Here is an 18625-nt window from a genome sequence, read left to right as displayed (position 1 = left end):
TGATTCACCATCGCAGATACACCACGTGCGCAGAAGCTTAAGGTAAAGATAACGGTACCGCTGGAGTGGCATTCAATCGGGAACCCCTATCTAATCTTGCGACATGTTGGGGCGCAGGCTCCTTGAGCCACACGATAAGCCACCGGAGAACATGGCGGTGGTGATCCAATGTTGACTGCGCGTGGAACGCGATACTGCTATACCAAGCATCAACACGAGTTTTTACATTCAAAAAAGTTTGCCCACAAAAACGCACGGTGTAGAGGATACTTTTGATGAATCCGTTAGCTCACCAACCTGGTTCAGTCCGGCGCGAAACAACAAAGGAAAACGGGAATGACGTTCGATATCGCACTCAATCGAGTTCCGATGGATGAAAAAGGATTCGTGTGATGTGAAATATTCGATATCAATTTTCCGACTCCAACATTCTGTCAGTTCAAAAAACCCAATATAGGTTCGCCCCATCAAAAACATTTCAAATATCAGCTCCAATGGCTCCGAATGGCAAATGAAAATGTGCGGCGGTCGGCTATTTTTTATCATTTTTCCCATTTTTTCCCCGTACCGGAATTGCACGTGGTGCGTGCCAGGGCTTACAAAACAATGAAGCCCAGAAAGCCCGCGGTACCGAACCGGCATCACGCATTTATTCTCCGTTTAGCGCCCATTCGGCGAGATAGAATTTCCCAATCGCTGGACAATATCGAAAATTCTCAAATGCTCAATACAATTGCCCGTCACAGCATTCGCCCCCGTCAACGCTCGAAATGTGACACGAATGTTCGCGCCGTCATGGCAAACAAAAGCGGGGTTTTTTTCTGTGTTGCCGTTCTAACGTTCTTACACGAAACAAATGAAACCCAACGGGAGCGAATTTCCCGACGGAACGGCCCCATTTTTCCAACGAGTTTCTGGTGGCAAAAAGCGCACACACATGCACACCTGCTGAATATCAGGGTTGGGGAAAATTCACGCCAGACTTTGGAACGCGCCGGTATCAGGGGGTGCGGACTGATGGCCGACGGGAACGGACACTTGCCAGAGCTCGATGTTGATGGTGATCTTTTTTTGTTGTTTTAGTTATCAACCAGGGACCAGGGTCTTAGCAGGCCGCAAAAGCGCAACCACCGCTAAATGGTGGCGGAACTCTGATGGTGATTTGTGCATTTTATGACCGCACCAGCGGATGATGTTGGTTGCTGTGTCGCTGGGTGCGCTTAATAAATGGCAAATTGATTACAGTGTTCTAGGGGCAGCAATATGTTCAACAATTAAATTCTAATTTCGAATAGGACACTGCCAGGGCACTGTGCGAATAGCAAAAACTCTATAAGCGCATCATAGGGATTAAGCGAAAATTGAATACGGTGTGTGGTTGCAGTAATCGCTATCCAACCACACCATAAAACTGCCCCCCGCCCAAGCAACGAGTGGCGACAGGTTAAACGATATTCTAACGCCCAGCTAGTGGCCAACATTAGCAACACCGTGGGCTGGATGTTGCAGGAGCCGCGAGAAACATTGTACTCAAACAACACAACAGTTCCTACGGCATCGACTTGTTAAGACTGTTTCCCCCAAAACTGTAGAAATTTCCGAACTGCCACCAAATGTACTAACCACAAATGAATACGAACTAAATATAGATAATGAACTGAAACTGGCGGCTGACTTACCTTTAGGAAAAAACCGTTGCGTACCCCATGGGAAATCTTGTCGCCAATGATATTTCGCCACCAGAGAGTGTGTTTGGCTGGGACGATCGAAGCCGGAGCACCACTCCGAGGTGTGACAGCACCGTCAGATGAGTGACGCGCGTGTCACTAGCACAGAATTCGCCCCAGGACGTTCTGCATGTTCCATTAGCTTCGTTTCTATTGCTTACACCTTCGTCACCTTCGCACAAGCATCATTTTTGTTTTATAAACACAAACACACACAGGATGCACCGACGGCGAGTGTATTGACCGCGAGTATACTTCTAACGAAAATTAAAGCCAAAAATCGAAGATGACTACAGTTCAGCCGAGCACACAGCTTTGGCAACGTCCTTTTCTGGGTAACCGATTTCCCAACCCGCTCGTCTTCACACTTCCGAAATTATGGACCCCTTAACGGCAGTCACTGTCCCATGCGCCCAGAAAACGTTATTCTACGTTTGCATTCCACGCGGGGCACCGACGATTCCGCGATGCCATCGACGACGAAGTCGAGCCTTGGTTTGATCTATTTTCTCCCGCTTTTCCGCTTTCGATTTGACAAACAACCAGTTTTCTTCCGGTGCCCCCTGGTTCCACCGAGTCGAGTTTTCCGCCGGCACGAGTTCTTGGCAGAGACACGTCGCGCGCTAGGCATTCATTTTTCCTTTTCCTTCGAGCCCTCTCCCGCGGCTGTTATGGGGTACGATTTTCCTTCCCGTTTCCTTCTTCTCCGGCCAAACTAACGCACACACTCAAGCAACACGCACACCCGGTTAGTGTCCCGAACACCTACGACGGGAAAAGGTGAACCCACCAGGCCCGGCACGGCCGGCCAGCCATGAGCCAGAGGTGGGCCTATCGCGCTTCTGTTCCACACACAAACACACACGTTTGCTACTATTTTGCCCCCTTAGTTTTGTGCCACTTTTCGCTGCCGGTGCCCCCGGGCAAACTGGGGTTTTCTTTTACTTTCCCGTCGTCTTTCGTTTTTGTTTCGCTCATGCACCCTTTACATGAAGCTACGGGGCGAACGGGCGTTGGCCACTTTCGCCCGTGGCTCACGGCACTAGCTGAGCGGACCTCGTTAAGGATGTTTTTTGCGGTGCAGCAGTTGCTTCGCCGGTATGGCTCGTGCACGAAACCGGTTCTTAATTTTCCACGCACACGGTGTCAAGCGGAAAAGTGATTGAGAAAATCCTAGAACCTAGATCAGGATCGAAAACCTGAAGCTGTGTGATGGTTGTAGTAAAACCCACGTGGAGCGGGTTAGTTGGCACACAATGTCGAAGTTTACGCGCGATCGTCAGGCCGGGTTCCGAGCGGGAAAACGGCCAAAGCCAGATCAACGGGAGGAAAACCCGATTCAAGAAAATCCCGAAAAAACCCGAATCAACCTTCGCAAATGCCGAACACGAAACGAAAGAGAGAGAGAGAAACTTTTCTCTCTCTCTCTCTTTCTGCGTTCCTAGTCTCTGTTAGGAAGACAGGAGGAAGAAGAAGAGTGCCGTTCGGCCTCTCAAAACCGAAGTGGCGAATGAGTGGCTACCGTCATCGCGCTGAGTGGCGGTGTCGCGTGCGAAATCGGGCGGCGATGAGTGTCCACGGGAAGGGTTCGAGTTGTTTACAAAATCCGTAAACGTCAGAACCCGTCGGGCTCGAACTGCATTGCTGACCACCCTCAATTTGTGGGCCTAGTCGTGGGTGCTGAGGAATTTTCCACAGCCGGTAGACGGCAATGGGGCGTCCAAACTAACATCATCGCTAAAAAGGAACCATGTCAATTCATTCAGCACGGACATTCTTCGAGGCTGTGTGTGGTCAGCGTGCCAAAAAACCTCTTTCCATCGCCTGAGACACTCATCGAGACCGCCGCCGCCGCTTGACCACAGCACACACTCTCAACCTGTCCTGTTCGGCGACACCAACACATACACTGTTCACTGTTCGAGTGTGTTTGTGTAGGATCCTACGATGAGAGAGTGAGCGAAAGAGTGAGCGATGAGGAAGCGAAGCAACCGAGACCACGGAGCAGCTCCTTATCTAATCCCATACAATCCACTTTACCTTTATACGACGGAACAAACAAAAAAATATTACCGATTTTTTACACCCTCAGCTGAGAGTATTCGCGCCGTCATCGCCAAACAGTGCCTGATTACGACAGTCATCATCGTGAGGCGAGCAAAAAGAATCATTCGGACACGATTTCGCGAAGTAACAGCGGACAGCATGATTGCCGTCTCAGTAAGCATTGATTTTTGTTCTACACATAAAAAACTATGCCGCACGTTCCGTGCATTCCGACGGTCGTCGCGAACGAACAGGAAGAGAGAGGTCCGAGACAAAAGAGACACACAAAAAACACGTCCCGTTCCATCGGTGGCGCCAGTTGACACCACACACGTCGCCACACAGCCACACTCACACGGCGCCAAGCGTACGGGGAAGGGAAGCAACAAAAAGGGCCAACAAATCCGTGGCCGTAGCAAGTGTACGCGAAAGGGGCACCGGAGAAAAAAAAATGGGACAAACCTTCAAGAGCGACGCGCCACATGGACACAAACACACCCACCTTTCTGTAGGTGACAAACAATCGTTCCGTCTTGGACGAAAAGAGAAACGCGATACAAAAGGTACGCGTCTCCGACAGACTCAAGCGCACACATGCACATGCGCTCGCTATCTCCCGCGGATCACGCTGTTTCCCGTGGAAACAACGATGCATGTACACAAAAAATAACCTTTCACCCACCGACCCCACAGCAGCAGGCCTTGTTGTTTGGTTGGGAAAAACGGGATCATCACGGGAGCATGCCGATGTTCCGCACTTTCCGCGAATGTGTACTTTGACTCGGAACAGCACCACCGGGGGGCCACGATTCCCCAGAACACGGAATGCGGGCAAACGGAACCAGGACGAGAGACGGCCGTCAAGCGGCAGAGACGATAAAAACACGCACACCCAAGCAGAGCGATTTGAATGCAAAGCAGGAGGAGTGTTCCTTCTGACCGCCACCACGTCCCAGGAGAGAGAGAGAGAGAGAGAGAAAGAGAGAGAGAGCGGCTCGCTCGTCCGTCGGGTTCTTTAACCCCTTCACCCTTCACCGACGAACGAAACACAATTCGCAACGGGATTCCGCTGGGCAGATTCGCCATTCATTCCGGCCAAACACTTGCACACCAGCGTCGACAGACACGCACTTACGAGAGACAACGCGGTCCGCACGAAACAATCTCAGCACAACGGGAATCGCGAACACGAGCCTGGTTGGACACACACACGCGCACAGCACACGCCGCACTAGTGTCAGAATTTAGCGGAAGTCGGGTCGGACGTAGCTCCACTCGCGGCAGCTGACGGCGAGTGACTGGCCGGAGCGGTCGCGGTGCGATTTCACAGCGTAAAACGCGGCACTCACAGGAGCCACGCACACTACGCTACATGGGTTGCCATGTTTACGTTTTTTATGCATGGCAATGCAACGCAAGTCCGAACGCATGCCAACGCACACCACGGCACGAACACGAGAGAGAGAGAGAGAGAGAGAGAACGAAAGAGAAAAGCAAAGCGCGGGCCCTTCAAGCGAGCGGAAGAGCTCTGGCGGAAACGAGTCGAACTAATGCCCGGTCCACACGCTATGATACCGATGCGATGTCGACGCGAGTGACGTCGCTGGACACGTCATTAATGTCACTGACGCAGATCTACAAATCTGAACACACGAGCATCAATTTATGAACAAATGTCAAACAAGTGCCAGTTTGTCGGTTGACTTGTTGATGTTTTGTTTTGGCCTCTTATTTATATTTTGGACGCTACGTCAACGTTCGTGAAAGTTTTTAACTGAATATTTATAAAAATTTACGAAAGTCTGCCATGTCTTTGGCAACTAAAAAATAGAAAATATAGTGATCGCAATAAAAAGGCGGAGGCATACGATGCCATTTAAAAGCCATTTCCTTGATACTGCAACCTCTTCGCACGTTCTTTTTCGCTTTTTAACCGAAAAGCACAATGCTAAGGCAAACCAACACAGTGTTACTTCCATGGCTGATTCCAACATGTCCAACCGACAAACTGGCACTTGTTTGACATTTGTTCACAAATTGATGCTCGTTTGTTCAGATTTGTAGATCTGCGTCAGTGACATTAATGACGTGTCCGGAGACGTCACTTACGCAGATATCGTTATCGTTGTCGTAGCGTGTAGACCGGCCATAAGACCGTTCGCTTTCAAATTCAAGTCGCCGGTGGCAGGTGAAACGTTTGAGGAAGTGGAAAACTGGGCTCTTAATTGGGCGTTAAGGATTGAAAATTAGAACGCAACTAGAAGTAGGTGTGATAAAGCTCAAATTGACTCCACGATAGTTTGTTGGTGAAATACTTTTTTATTCTATCGTTCAGTTGCTTGCAATATTTTAACCCGTGCCGCCTTTTCCTACAGCACACTTTTGGTAGTAGGTTTTTGTTCGAGTTACTTTACTTGCATCAAGTATTATTACAACTGTGTGGGTTTTCTTTCAATCAATCTGGCCGTTTGTCGCAACACGCAGAGAGCTTGCCATCATCTTACGGTGTACAAATGAGTGGAAGTATGTATAAGTATGTATAAATGTATGCTGGCGCTGATTGCGTTTGATCCATAACCTATCAGCTACATTAGCTTCCGTCCACACCACTCCGGCACTCAAGTTTCGCTTCACAGAATGAGTCATTAGTTCCTCTAGCTGTGCTCGGCTTCTGGTGCAAAATGGTCTTAAACATTAACACGTCCTGCGGACCACCGTCTTCCCGTAACGACTGCAGGTTTGAAGTCCTTGTGCATTTCCAAAACTCGACCATTGAATCATATTTCATTTCGTTCGTATACTTTTGCACACGGGAATCCTGACGATTGACGGCCGACCATAAATATTCACAAACTTATTGCTACATTAGAGTTGAATCGCAAGACCGTATCGAACGAGTACTCTACCCCTATATTGCGTTCGCTAGGAAAGATAACTCTACCAATTTTAAGTTCCTCAAAGGTGGACCAAGGTGCCCTCCCTAGGTCGATTGTAATGTGTTCGTTTTGCATACGAACAGAAGAACCCACACTTAAATATAGTGTTCAGTTATTGAACATTCTGTACAACACTTGAATGCATTCGCAAATCGTACATTCTGTTACCGCATTTACGCAATCGATGACTGAGACGCAATCATTGGCATCGAAAACCTTCCGGAAGAAAGCAAATCTTAAACTCATCAAATGTCGATTCTATTGCGGTACAAAACGTTACGAGTTTCTATAACTTTTACTCTTTCTCTAACACTTTTTTGCTTTTGTCCTCATCACCGTTTAATGTTTGTCCTCGTGTGCATATTGAACGGTCACCCGCTAGGAACCGTCGAGGTACTTCACGATTAATTGCATATTCTATCACTAGCAAATATCTACTTCTAATGAGTAATTCAATTGTGTAATCAAAACCATGTGCCCATGTGGACGAATATGGTACAATTTTGCCATTATTCGCCACGATATCAATTCCCCTCCGATTGCCACCATTGAATTTCTTTGCTTCCTGAACTCCCTCCGCGAAGGGCTTTTTTGTCAAATCCTAATATTTACAGCCGGATGTTTTCAATTGTTTGAAAAACTTTAAAACAATTGAATTAAACACATTCACATTCTTCCAACGATACGATCCAGCACGAGAAGTTCGTGGCACTGTTTCGGCCACGATATTTCATGCTTTCGAAGCGCCTTCGACCTCTACTGTGCTGCGCTGCGATCGTTCCCCTTGCGTCGTCGTTTCCGTCCCCGAGGACGACGTGTTTTTGGCGACGGTGGCAACATGAGTAGCAAGTCCCAATCCATTAGAAACCCGCCGCGCTGTCGACATTTCCGTTTCGGTCTCCCGTGCACTAGGCCTCCCGTTACCGGCGACAGGATCATCAGCTTCCCTCCTACTTCCTTCACCAACACTGTCGTCGATGGAGCGCACCGCAGTAGCAGCAGTAGCATCGCTAGGAGCACTCACATCAGTATCCATCAACTCCGTACCATGCGTTGACAATGAGTCCTCTTCCAATTTCATCTTCAAGCATTTTTCCTCGCATGACCGCCCATCGGCGCTGGCGGAATTCATCGATCGTCCGTTAGAAGTCGAATGAAACGAAAGATCTTCCGGTTGAGTGTCGTTAAGGGGCAATTGCTTCTGCTGCTGCTGCTGCTCGGTGCCTTTCTGGACAACGGCGGCATGCTGCAGGGACTGTTAGTCGCTCTGGCGGTTCCTGGAGCGTTTGCTTGGTTTGGGCAGATAGTCGTCGGCGAAGCAATCCATCTCGAGGTACTTTGGTAGCCACTTCAGCACCTGCTGTTCGAAGAACTTCTCCAGCTTTCGCGCACTCTTGTACGTGGCGCTGTCCTCCTATTAATGACGAGAAAGGTAACACATTAGAATCAATGAAATACCACCTAGGATCGGTAGCTTCCTGAGTTTAACATACCTGATAGAAAAGGTAGACGTTATCGAACAATCGTTTAACGTCTGCGATAAATGACGCTACGTCAATATAGTGATCATTGTTGCTCATTTCCAGCTTCTCGCGAATGATCGTCAATGAAATGGGGCTGCGAAAGAGAAGAACGGCTTTATTCAACTGAATCGCTTCGTCAGGTGACGACCATTGCCGGTCGACGCGAACGTACCTTTGTACGATATCATAATAGCCCTTGTTCGTTTCCGGCTCGAGATGCCGGAAGGGCATACTGGTCTCGTACTGGCAGAACAGTTCCAACACAATTCGCTGCAAAATCTTCAACTCCAGAGGCGTGATACCAATGTTGCGCTTTTCACCCGTTGGCTCTGCAATCCAATAGGATCGTAACGCATAAACAGAAATGCATTTTTAAACATCGCTTAGATCGCTGACATACCCGCAGGAAGATCGGCAAAGTTGTAGCACAGCAAACACTGCCACGTTTCGCTCTCGTCCGGCAGCGAATCAATCACGGGTATGTGGCAGGTCTGATGGAAAACCTTCGGGCACTTATCACAGCACATCAGCTCCCCACCGTCCATGCACACCGCGCACCAGTCCTCGTTTGGGTCGAGTTCCTTCGGCATGCTCTTGTCGTCCAGTACGACCACTCCACTGCTGCTGCTGCCGGTACCGGTGGCGCCGCTGCTGCCACTGCTGCTGGAGCTACTGTTGCTGATGTTGTTCAAGTTTGTACCGCTGGTGTTTGCACCCAGAACGCTACCACCGCTTGTGTTGAGATCGGTAGAACTGTGTACCTGCGGTGAAGTCGTCTTACCCCTGTGACCTTCCGGCAACACTTGTACGCCGTTCGAATCGAGCTTCGCGATCGTCGCCATCAGATCGTTCACCGAGTCTTCGCACGTTTTGTCGATCGATTCAGCAAAATCTTTGCCAGGCTGCAAATGCAAGAATAGTTAACCAGATTTATGCGTCGTTCGTTGTCCACACACTGTCCCACCGCAGGATATACCTCGTTCGTGCTGGGACTCGGAGTCTTGGGGTTCGTAGAGGTTACGTTTGGGAGTGCATTCTGTAACTGCTGCAGGTGGTTTTGCAGTTGCTGTTGCTGCTGTTGGCTTTGTAAATGTTGTTGCTGCTGTTGTTGCTGCTGCTGTTGTTGCTGCTGCTGTTGTTGTTGCTGTTGTTGTTGCTGCTGCTGCTGCTGCTGTTGTTGCTGCTGTTGTTGCTGTTGCTGTTGCTGTTGCTGCTGCTGTTGTTGCTGTTGTTGTTGCTGCAGCTGTTGCTGCTGCTGTTGCTGCTGCTGGTGTGACGAATGGTGGTGGTGAAGATGATGGTGCACGGTTGAGGAACTGCCGTGCGAGCCGTGACCAGAGCTAGACGATCCTCCACCGAGCCCTAGGACGGACGAACTGCCTGCACCGTTCTGCAACATCGAGTTGCGGATGGTGTCCGGTGATTTGAGAGGAATCTTGAACGACTCGTTCGATCCACTGCCAAAAAGGTGCAATCCTGATGGTCCACCGTAGCCTGGAACAACACGACAATTAGTGTACTTTCGAAAGTCCAATTGAAATAGGTATTCTTTTTTATTTAACGTACCGTTGTTATGCTGTGACTGCATATTTTGAGGAATATGCCATTTGGCGATGGGACTTCCACTGCTGCCTCCGCCAGCGCTACCGGAAACGCTGACCCCCGGTCCCGGTCCCGAGCCCCCGGATAGTTGCGGTGGCAGCTGCGGTGGTTGTGGCGAATTCGGGTTGTATCCGGGCGGGGGGCATCGCATCGACTGTTGCTTGGGAGAGAGCAATGTGGAAGAGTTCTGGAAGAGAGAAACCAGGCATCAGTAACAGGATCGGGAAACTGTAACGCCTCTCCACACACTTACGTTGCCCATCATGTGCCGCATCGAGGGAAGCATCGTGAAGCGCTGGAAGCTTTGGAAACGGGCCGCAACGGCTGCCGGTCCGCCCGGTCCCATACCCATCACGCCGCCACTGTTGTTCTGCGGTGGACCGGGTGGTTGCTGGCCAAAGTTTTGATGCGCACTTCCGGGACCACCCAGGAAGCTACCGGGAGGTCCACCGTGTTGGCCGCCCATACGGTGCGACGATGGCCCGCCGGGCCCGGGCGGTGGCACGCTCGCCATGAAGTTCGCTGCGGCAGTAAATTGATTATTAGCCATTGCACTATTGTTGCCAATGGCAGCGGCAGCGGCAGCATTATTCCCTGGGCCACCAATCCCCCCACCAACACCACCAACCCCACCACCACCACCGCCACTACCAGGACCAGCTAGATGACCAACGCTGCCACTACCGATGCCGGGTGGTGGCAGCGGCGGTCCGCTGGACTTTTGGTTCAACAAATTGCGTAAACTCAGGTCTGATGAAGCGAAAAGGGTTTTAAGGGATGTGTGTGAGAGATGGCAGGTAGTGTCAAGGTGATAAACGGTAGGGAGAATTTTGTAAGTAATCAATGGCGGTCGATGAGGGTTGTTAGGACAGAAAAAAGAAAAAAGAAATGAAACAAAAATAAACCAGTTAATCAAAACAGCGGTTCCCGAACCAAAGGTATACTTTTAATAAATACAAGTTAAGCCACAAAAACTATGAAATATGGTTTAATATTCGCTATAGAGTTTGTTACAGCTACAGCTACATTATTTACGCGAGAAAGCTAAAAAGTACTGCTAAAATATCAAACTAAGCTTCGAAATGCATTTACTACTACGCATCCGGGTCGCAATTGTGTGATAAGCAAAAAAGAATCGAACGTTATGAGTTAAGCTTGTGCAAAAGAAATACATTACGCCAAACTGTCACCCTAATAAAGCCACTCAAGCTAAATCAAAGCTAAATAAGACACTCAAAGGAGTTGTAAAAACAGCGGCGAGCTAATCCTCCGAGCCCATTTAATTTGAATGAATCCTTCTTCAATAACAATGCGTTCGAGGATACGTTTGAAAAAACAGCAAGAACCAAGACCAAACTAAACTCTACCATACTCAAAGTGAGAAAAAAAAAAAGGGCGGGAAAATGTGTCATGAGTTGGCGAAATGACGAAGCTGTGGCTGGCCGAAGAATGTTCCGCCGTCGACTCTCGGGAACTTACCCATATTTTGGGGGTGCGTCGAAGAGCTGACGTGCTGCTGAGGCGGCATTCCGTGCGGTGGTCCCATCGGGAACCGCCCGAAACCGGATCCAGGTCCCGGGCCGTTTTCCGGTGGGAACGATCGACTCATCGGGTGGCTCGGTGGAAACGGTCCACCCACCGGAACCCCCCCGCTGCCGTTGTACATCGGCGGTACCGGTGAGAAGCCGGGCCCGCTCGATGACAGACCGGGACCGTTGGAAGAGAGTGTCGTCATGCCCGGTCCGGGCATGCCGGGCCGCAGGGGCGGTGTTATGTTGGGACTGGGCTGTTTGCTGCGACTCTGTGGCGGCGCCGGGCCACCGGTGCCGCTGGGACCACCGCTGGGTGGCGTTCCCTGTGGACCATTGGCCGGTGACAGCGGAGGCGGATAGATTTTTCCGTCAACCAGAATGGTGCCGATGCGGGCAATAACTAAAATGTAAAAAAGTGGAATAGAAATTTGCGCGGATCGTGCGGCGCTTGGGCACTCCGAAGCTGATTCTCACCATTCTGCAGGTCCTGCACGTTCGACAGCAACAGCTGGACGCGCACGGGAATCTCCGGATTGGGAATGTCCGCCCGCTGACTCTTCACTTTCTGCAGGTGGCGGGCAAGTGTTTTCTTACTGTACAGCACCGCACTGTCACTGCCCTTATCGAGCGCAGTCTGCACGAACTCGATGCAGTGGTCCGTGTGACCGGACAGTAATTGTAGCGCTTCCTTTTTCTCGTTCAATACCTGCAGCTTGGTGTCGCACACCTAAAACAAAAACCCACGCCAGGGAACAGCAATTAGTTGGCGGTCGATTGCGGCGTGCGCCGCAAAAAGGATTGCGCCTTACCTGGTTTAACCGATAGACGAGCTGCTTGCCCCGTTGGTTCACCGCGTTCGTTAGCTTCACCACCAGGTCGGCGATCTCTTTCGACAGTTCCTTTTTCTTCTCCGTGATCAGTGCTTGCCGGTCGTCGATCACCTTCATCGCGCTCGACAGCAGCACCTTCTTGTAGCTGATCTCGCTGAGCAACCCGCTCAGGGTGTCGCGCGTTTCGCTCGCTATTTCGTGCGCGAACTTGTACTTGTGATCCCGGTGATCTGCCAGCTGGCAGTCCCGGCACGTTAGAAGATCACACGTTTCGCAGTAGAGAGATAATTGTTCCTAAAGGAGGAGGCAATGTAAAATATGTGGTTATAACAGAAAAAAGGCTATTGACGAATCGAAGCGATCGAAGAGACGCAATAAAATGATTTTTAAATAAACCCTTTCAATAAAAATGTAGCGAATCATCTTATCATCATGACAATAGTAAGAAAGAACCACAGTCACGAGAAACCTCCAAATACAACCACATCGTCAGCCTAGAAAGGGCAAATAAAAATAACCGAGCATTCTTTGCTCTCCGTTTTTCAACCATTAATGGAGTGGTGATGGCGTTAATGGCGCGTCTTTTTTATCGCATGGTACAACAACGTCTTTGCCCTGCGCGAACATCTTTTTTCCATCACCCGACAAATTCCTTCAACATTCGCGGGTCTGAGTTGCCCCTCCGGTGCCCGAGTGGTGCACGCGAAACCAGCTGCAAATGGCAAACATGGCAACGTGGCAAGGCGAGTCGGTTCGTATGCCGGCATGTGGCTTTCTTAATCTTAAACAAACGAAACCGCGATCTGTTGCGGCTGCCAAATAAAGAGACAAGATCGAGTAGAAGTGTAACTGACTATAAAGGCGCTCTCCGGCAAGCGATAGCTTTCTCCAAATGAAATTACCAGTTAACGGGTTCAGTCCATTTTCACTTTTTACATTCCGCGTTTTGGAAAGTTAAATTTGAAAGTTACTTCGAGTAATTAGTGTTGCCGATTCAAAGGCTTTCTCGTGTGGGTTTCACGAAAACAATCACCCAGGCCTCCAGGTTTGTGTTTGTGGAATGTCCACAAAACTCCAACCAGAAATGGAAGAATGCTACCCTCGTGGAATTGGAATTCTTTTCTACCGGCCACCCAAACCAGCGGTGGTCAGACCAGACATTAAAACGAAGACCAAAGTGAAATTATCCAAGGAATGCCCACCACAAACCAACATGTTTCGCTCTGCGGGGGGGCCTGGAACCTCACCGTAAGAAGGTCCCTTCGCCACGAAAAGGTTGGTTCGGTTTGTCCGCCGAAGGAAACACCACCGTCGGGATGTCGGGTCTAAAAGGACGCAGGATGCCAATAAACATTCCCTGCATCACGCTGCCACTGCTACTGACCAAAACTGGGGCTTGGGCGAGTTTGCGGAATTATTTCTTTCTCGCTTCCTGATACACGGCGCGCGCTCCTGATTGGAAAAGTGATCCATTCCCTTTTTAATAACGCGACTGCTAGCCGCGATTGTTCGCATGTCGAAAGAAGTTTGCTTCTAGTTTTGTTGATAATCGAAAAACGCTTTCCAACGGAATCGAGATGTGCTATTGAACTATTGACCGGCTATTGAACGGAAAGTCGCGGCTTTCGAAAGTCCGTCGTTTGCTGAGGGGAACAAGGGTGGGACCCCTTTTGAAAGGGGTCCCACTAGTTATAGAAGGCACGGGTTTCACAGTCGACTAGGACTACCGACGGCAAACCCGAGATCCTTATCCATGCGAAACCACCACCGATCACCGGTGGCAAGGATTATTGCTGCGGGTGTGCGCTGCGCTTCGGTTTATGGAGATGCTGCGCGCACCATGTTGCCAGCGCCCGCGGCGAATCCGGGCCACGGCCCAGCAGCACATGGCGGAGGTTTGGTTGGCGTGTAGCATATAAATTTCATTGAAATCCAATTTATTCCAGCTCACCGTGCCGTCTCACACAGCACCGGAACAGGCGCAGCAGTAGTGAACGGCAGGTGGGCAGGTGGTGTGTTGTTGAACATCTTCCATCCTCTGCTGCGGCACTCTCGACGACGGCAGGTGGTACAGGGCAGGGCAGGGTACACATTGCGCACTCGTTTAACATGAAAGCTGTCGGTCCATCGTTCCGTGTGTGCCTCTCATGCGCTGCCGCAGCATGATGCACATCTGCAGCTGCAATTGCACTTTTTTTTCGACACTCATGCAGTTTAGATGAGAGCGACTGAAGGAGCAAGAGAGGGCGCGTAAAAGCTAACGGACACGGTGGTGAGGTTAGGATTTGTGCGGCGTGCACCGTTCAAGTGCAGCTTCCAATCCATCTGCGGCCACCCCGTGGCGCGAAGGAACTCGGCAGCTGCTAACCGGAAAGCTTTTTTGCTGCCGGCTTCGCGCCCGGAACACGTTTCCAGACTGCTGCTCCTAACGATATGGTGTTCCCGGTAAGCTCGGGGAGGGGTTTATAAATATTGATGTTGACCCGCATGAGGTGAGCTTCCTTTTCCGGTTTGGAGCCGCTCCCCAAAAATGTGCCCGATGATTGACACAAACACACCGCTGGGGCCCGCTTTCTAATTCTACGCATCGGAAGGGTCCTTTCCGTCGCAGAATCGGTCGAGAATGCCGAACACATTTTTCAGCGACTCAGTGGCACTGATTTTTGCTGAAGAGGAAACACAGTTATTTAAAAACTCCCATTTATAGTGTTTTCCAAAATAATGAAACATTGTTTAGAAGGATAATAGGAACGAAGTATGGGCATGATTTCGTTCCATTGAGTTCACAAATACAAATAAATACCCTACAAAAAGCAAAACCCATTGCTTTTTATCAAAATGAAACGATCTACAAAGTGGAGGAACGCAAATAACAGCGATTGTGAAACCAAAACAAGACGAACCATAACAATAACAGCCACCACTGCTGAATAAACAGTGCAGAAAAAGCTCTCCGTTTACGATTCGCCGACCCGAAAGCGAACATTGCAACATGGCAGATTTGCACGGTTTTCTCCCATTTTCAGCAGGGGCAATCAAAACAACTTGTTTTGTGAACCTTTTGCAATTTCATCAAACACGCTGCAGCAGCAATGCCTCGCGAGCTTCCGGATCCAATCAATCGATCGATCGTGAGAAGGGAAAGCCACGAAAAGGGAAGGATGCCGTTTACCTTGAGTTGCCTACCTCAGCAAGCCCGATCCCGATGATTAAATCATCTCTAATCAACTGTAAAATGTTAGCCAAACGAGAGATTGTTGAATGACGAAAGGATGCCACAGCGACTTCCTCCTCGTTCGCGATTTAGTTTTCTTTTCCAAGGACCACAAAACGTAACCACAACAACATCACTGTGATCAGCGGACTCTCGAACGTGGGCTTTGTACAACGAATCACCTTTTTGGTTGCCGCAGCTGCAACCATCGAAGCTTTTGTGGGGTTTGCGGTGGGCTGAATATGATTACCTCGTATGCCACAATGACACTCCACATACTGCACGTCATGAAGGGCACAATGGATGCCGAACATAAGGAATCCTTCCTGAAGGGCACTCAGATTGGTTTGATACGAGACGATGGTACCTTCTTGACTTTTACTTCGCAACGCTATGGAAGCATCCATTGTTACGTCAACATGTTTATGATGCTTGCAGCATACCATCCAACCATCGGCCGATACAATCCGTTCCGCTACAATGGACCACAATCTTAACCGCGTTCATTAAACGCGCTTAATGAAAGAACGAAGGAGTGAACGGATCGAGGCGACAACGAATAAAAACGTGCCCTCATTCGGGTGAAACGGCAGCATCTCGTCCCCAACATCCAATATCTGGACGAACTGACGATATTGCCTGACGATGAACTCCCATTGGATCACCACAATGTAGCGCATTGTTGGCCACCGAAGTTGCAAATGTATTATTATACACTTTCCGGGTGCATCCGTTGGAGCACTAGAAAGCTGTCAAACAATGAAGTTCGTTTCATGGTGATAATTATGCTGACGATGACACTCGGTCGCTGATGGTAAACCCACAAGTCCCACAATTCAGTGTAGTGGGCCGCCATTCGCGACAACCTCGATTACTGACCGACAGGACACAAAAGGATGCATTGTTCGCTGTCGGTAGCGACAAAGGAGCGCCGCCGCGTTTAAAACTTCGAAGGACCATTTGGTCACGATTTCGTACATCAACAAACACAACAACCACAAGCCCATCGACAGCTGCAGGTTGGCTGTTTACGACGAGGATCCGAACCCATGATTGCTGGGGTGCAGTCTGGTTTGTGAGTCTGCCACTTGAGCCATGGCCAACAGTTAAATATGGGTTGCGTTCTGTGTAACTTGTTTCTACAATACTTGTTTGGGAGAAGAGTAATTATATTAATTACATTGATCTCTATATCAAACAATTAAATGCTTTAATTTCATTAATTTAGCTACATGATTTAATGCACTTTTCCTATATCAGCTCGCGATTATAGTTCTATCAAAGTTTAGCCAATAAGTCATATAGAAGGGACGAAAATGAAAATAATAAAAATATATGTGGGAACCACGCAAATGGAAACAGCCCATGGATTAAAATATTTGCGGGAAAAGAAATTTTCATTTACCGAAAATTTTAGTGCAGATCAAAAAGCATCGTACTTGAAACCGAAGGTCAACCGAGTAACATAGAATAAAAATAAAACCCGCTCAGGGGAATATTAGGCTCTTGTCTAAAGTATCGTTCGTGAAGCCAATAAAAAATGTCTCCCGTTGCACAACTTGTCAATCACGAAGGAAATCTGATAACTAGGTCACGGTGGACGTACGGGCATAACGACAAAATAAACGGCGGTAATGGAAAGATCAACAAAATTCAAGAGATCGATCCAGTCGCTATCAGTGGACCACTATCGCTGCTTTGCCAGAATTCGATCACCTACCTGTGGATGCACGTGGCACATTATCTTTCCTGACTGCTCGCTGAAAGCAGCCTCCTTCGACTTGATCGTGTGCTCCTTGGTAATCTTAAGTCGCTGGTGAGCGTGCACGCAGCTGTCACATATAAATTCGCTGCACTGGACACACCACGACGTAGCGATCGCATCCTCAGTGCAGCAACCGCACTTAATGAGATCCTTGGTCGATTCGACGCTGCCCGGATTGTCCTCGCCGCCACTGCTGGCGGTCGTCGTCTCGCTCAAGAAAACGTTGTCGATGATGTGGTCGAGCCGGCTTTCCATCTTGCACACCGGGCACACCAGAGCGGAGCTGCCGTGCTGATCGGTGAACTTTTGCTTGACGCACGCGTGGCAGGCAATGTGCAGACACTCGAGCAGCTTCGGCCGATCGTTGGTCGTGAGGGTCTGCGAACACCAGACGCACATAGTAGGCGCCGGTGATTGGTTTGCCGTCTCTGGTGCATCAATCTGTGGGAAGGGAAAGGTTTAAAAAAATTAGACACTCCGAAATTACTACAAAATAGATAAGAATATATTGGTATTGCCTACATCATCCGATTGCACCAAGGAAATCACGGCATACCCCACATCGGCCGGTAAACGAACTATCAACTCATAGCCACCATCACGAGCCATGCCTTAAATCTAACTTAATGGCTCATTTTAAGACCAAAACACTTACTACAGGAACCGTTACTTCATCTTGGTTTTGCAATTCAATTTGTGCACCTAGGCCAAGGGTCAACCTTCGCGGTACTGAACGAAACGCCGTTTGACCTCCCGTCGGAAGGTGATTTGCGTAGTCGAAGGGAAGCGTCGCAGCTGTTGAAACGGTTTCCCGACACCGAGGAATCCACACTGGTCTACTGCGTTGAAAGTAGTTCATGAGAAACTCGCGACGCCACGTCACCTAGTGACTAAAAAATCATCGCACGTTGCGATACCAGGACGAATCGCTGTCAGCCACGTCAACAAACGGGTATTTCAAAGGAATTTCCGGAACGCCACACATGACGCTCCAGTGGGACATGTAAAACTTCAGAAGGTGCCCCCTAGTACTCTGTGGCGCAGATTTACGACTGGGCCCCCCATCCGAACGCCAATTACGTCCATAATAAAATGGGACCAGACATAAATCATAAATTTAATGGGCGTTTTAAATTGGAGATCCTCACGAACCCCGTTATCGACTACGGTTTGGAACTACCAACCATACGAATTGAACCCCAAAAATTAAAGGGAACAGTCGAACAGTCGCAGAATAGTGGAACCCATCAACAGATGGCGCACCAAGGTGAAATAACTTAACGTAACTCTTAACTTAAGCTGGGGCTGCATCCACCACAAAGGCGACCGAAACCCGATATTGAAAAATATAAATGATTGAACAAAACGAGAAAAGCGTGTTTCAATGCAGTTCTTTTGCTGCAACGTTGCTCTAGTGTCTGACAATATTGATCAGGTAGCTGGTCACGGT

The 18625-nt window shown here is 49.2% G+C and overlaps 1 protein-coding gene across 1 annotated transcript in view; it reads right to left on the bottom strand.

Moving 5' to 3' along the window:
* Positions 1–6084: 6084 nt before the first annotated feature.
* The window catches only part of LOC131208567 (transcription intermediary factor 1-alpha), a 43028-nt gene continuing 30487 nt past the window's right edge, over positions 6085–18625 (bottom strand). The window contains 10 exon segments of the mRNA XM_058201358.1: positions 6085–8123; positions 8203–8326; positions 8405–8561; positions 8633–9134; positions 9209–9726; positions 9799–10584; positions 11314–11766; positions 11841–12093; positions 12176–12490; positions 17131–17616. Coding sequence (XP_058057341.1) covers positions 7968–8123; positions 8203–8326; positions 8405–8561; positions 8633–9134; positions 9209–9726; positions 9799–10584; positions 11314–11766; positions 11841–12093; positions 12176–12490; positions 17131–17616 — 3750 coding nt within the window. The 3' untranslated portion in view covers positions 6085–7967.

Source organism: Anopheles bellator, chromosome 2, assembly GCF_943735745.2.
Source record: "Anopheles bellator chromosome 2, idAnoBellAS_SP24_06.2, whole genome shotgun sequence".
In the NCBI taxonomy this organism is placed as follows: domain Eukaryota; kingdom Metazoa; phylum Arthropoda; class Insecta; order Diptera; family Culicidae; genus Anopheles; species Anopheles bellator.
The sequence above is the reverse complement of the archived record's forward strand: the minus strand, read 5'-3'. Positions and strand labels throughout refer to the sequence as shown.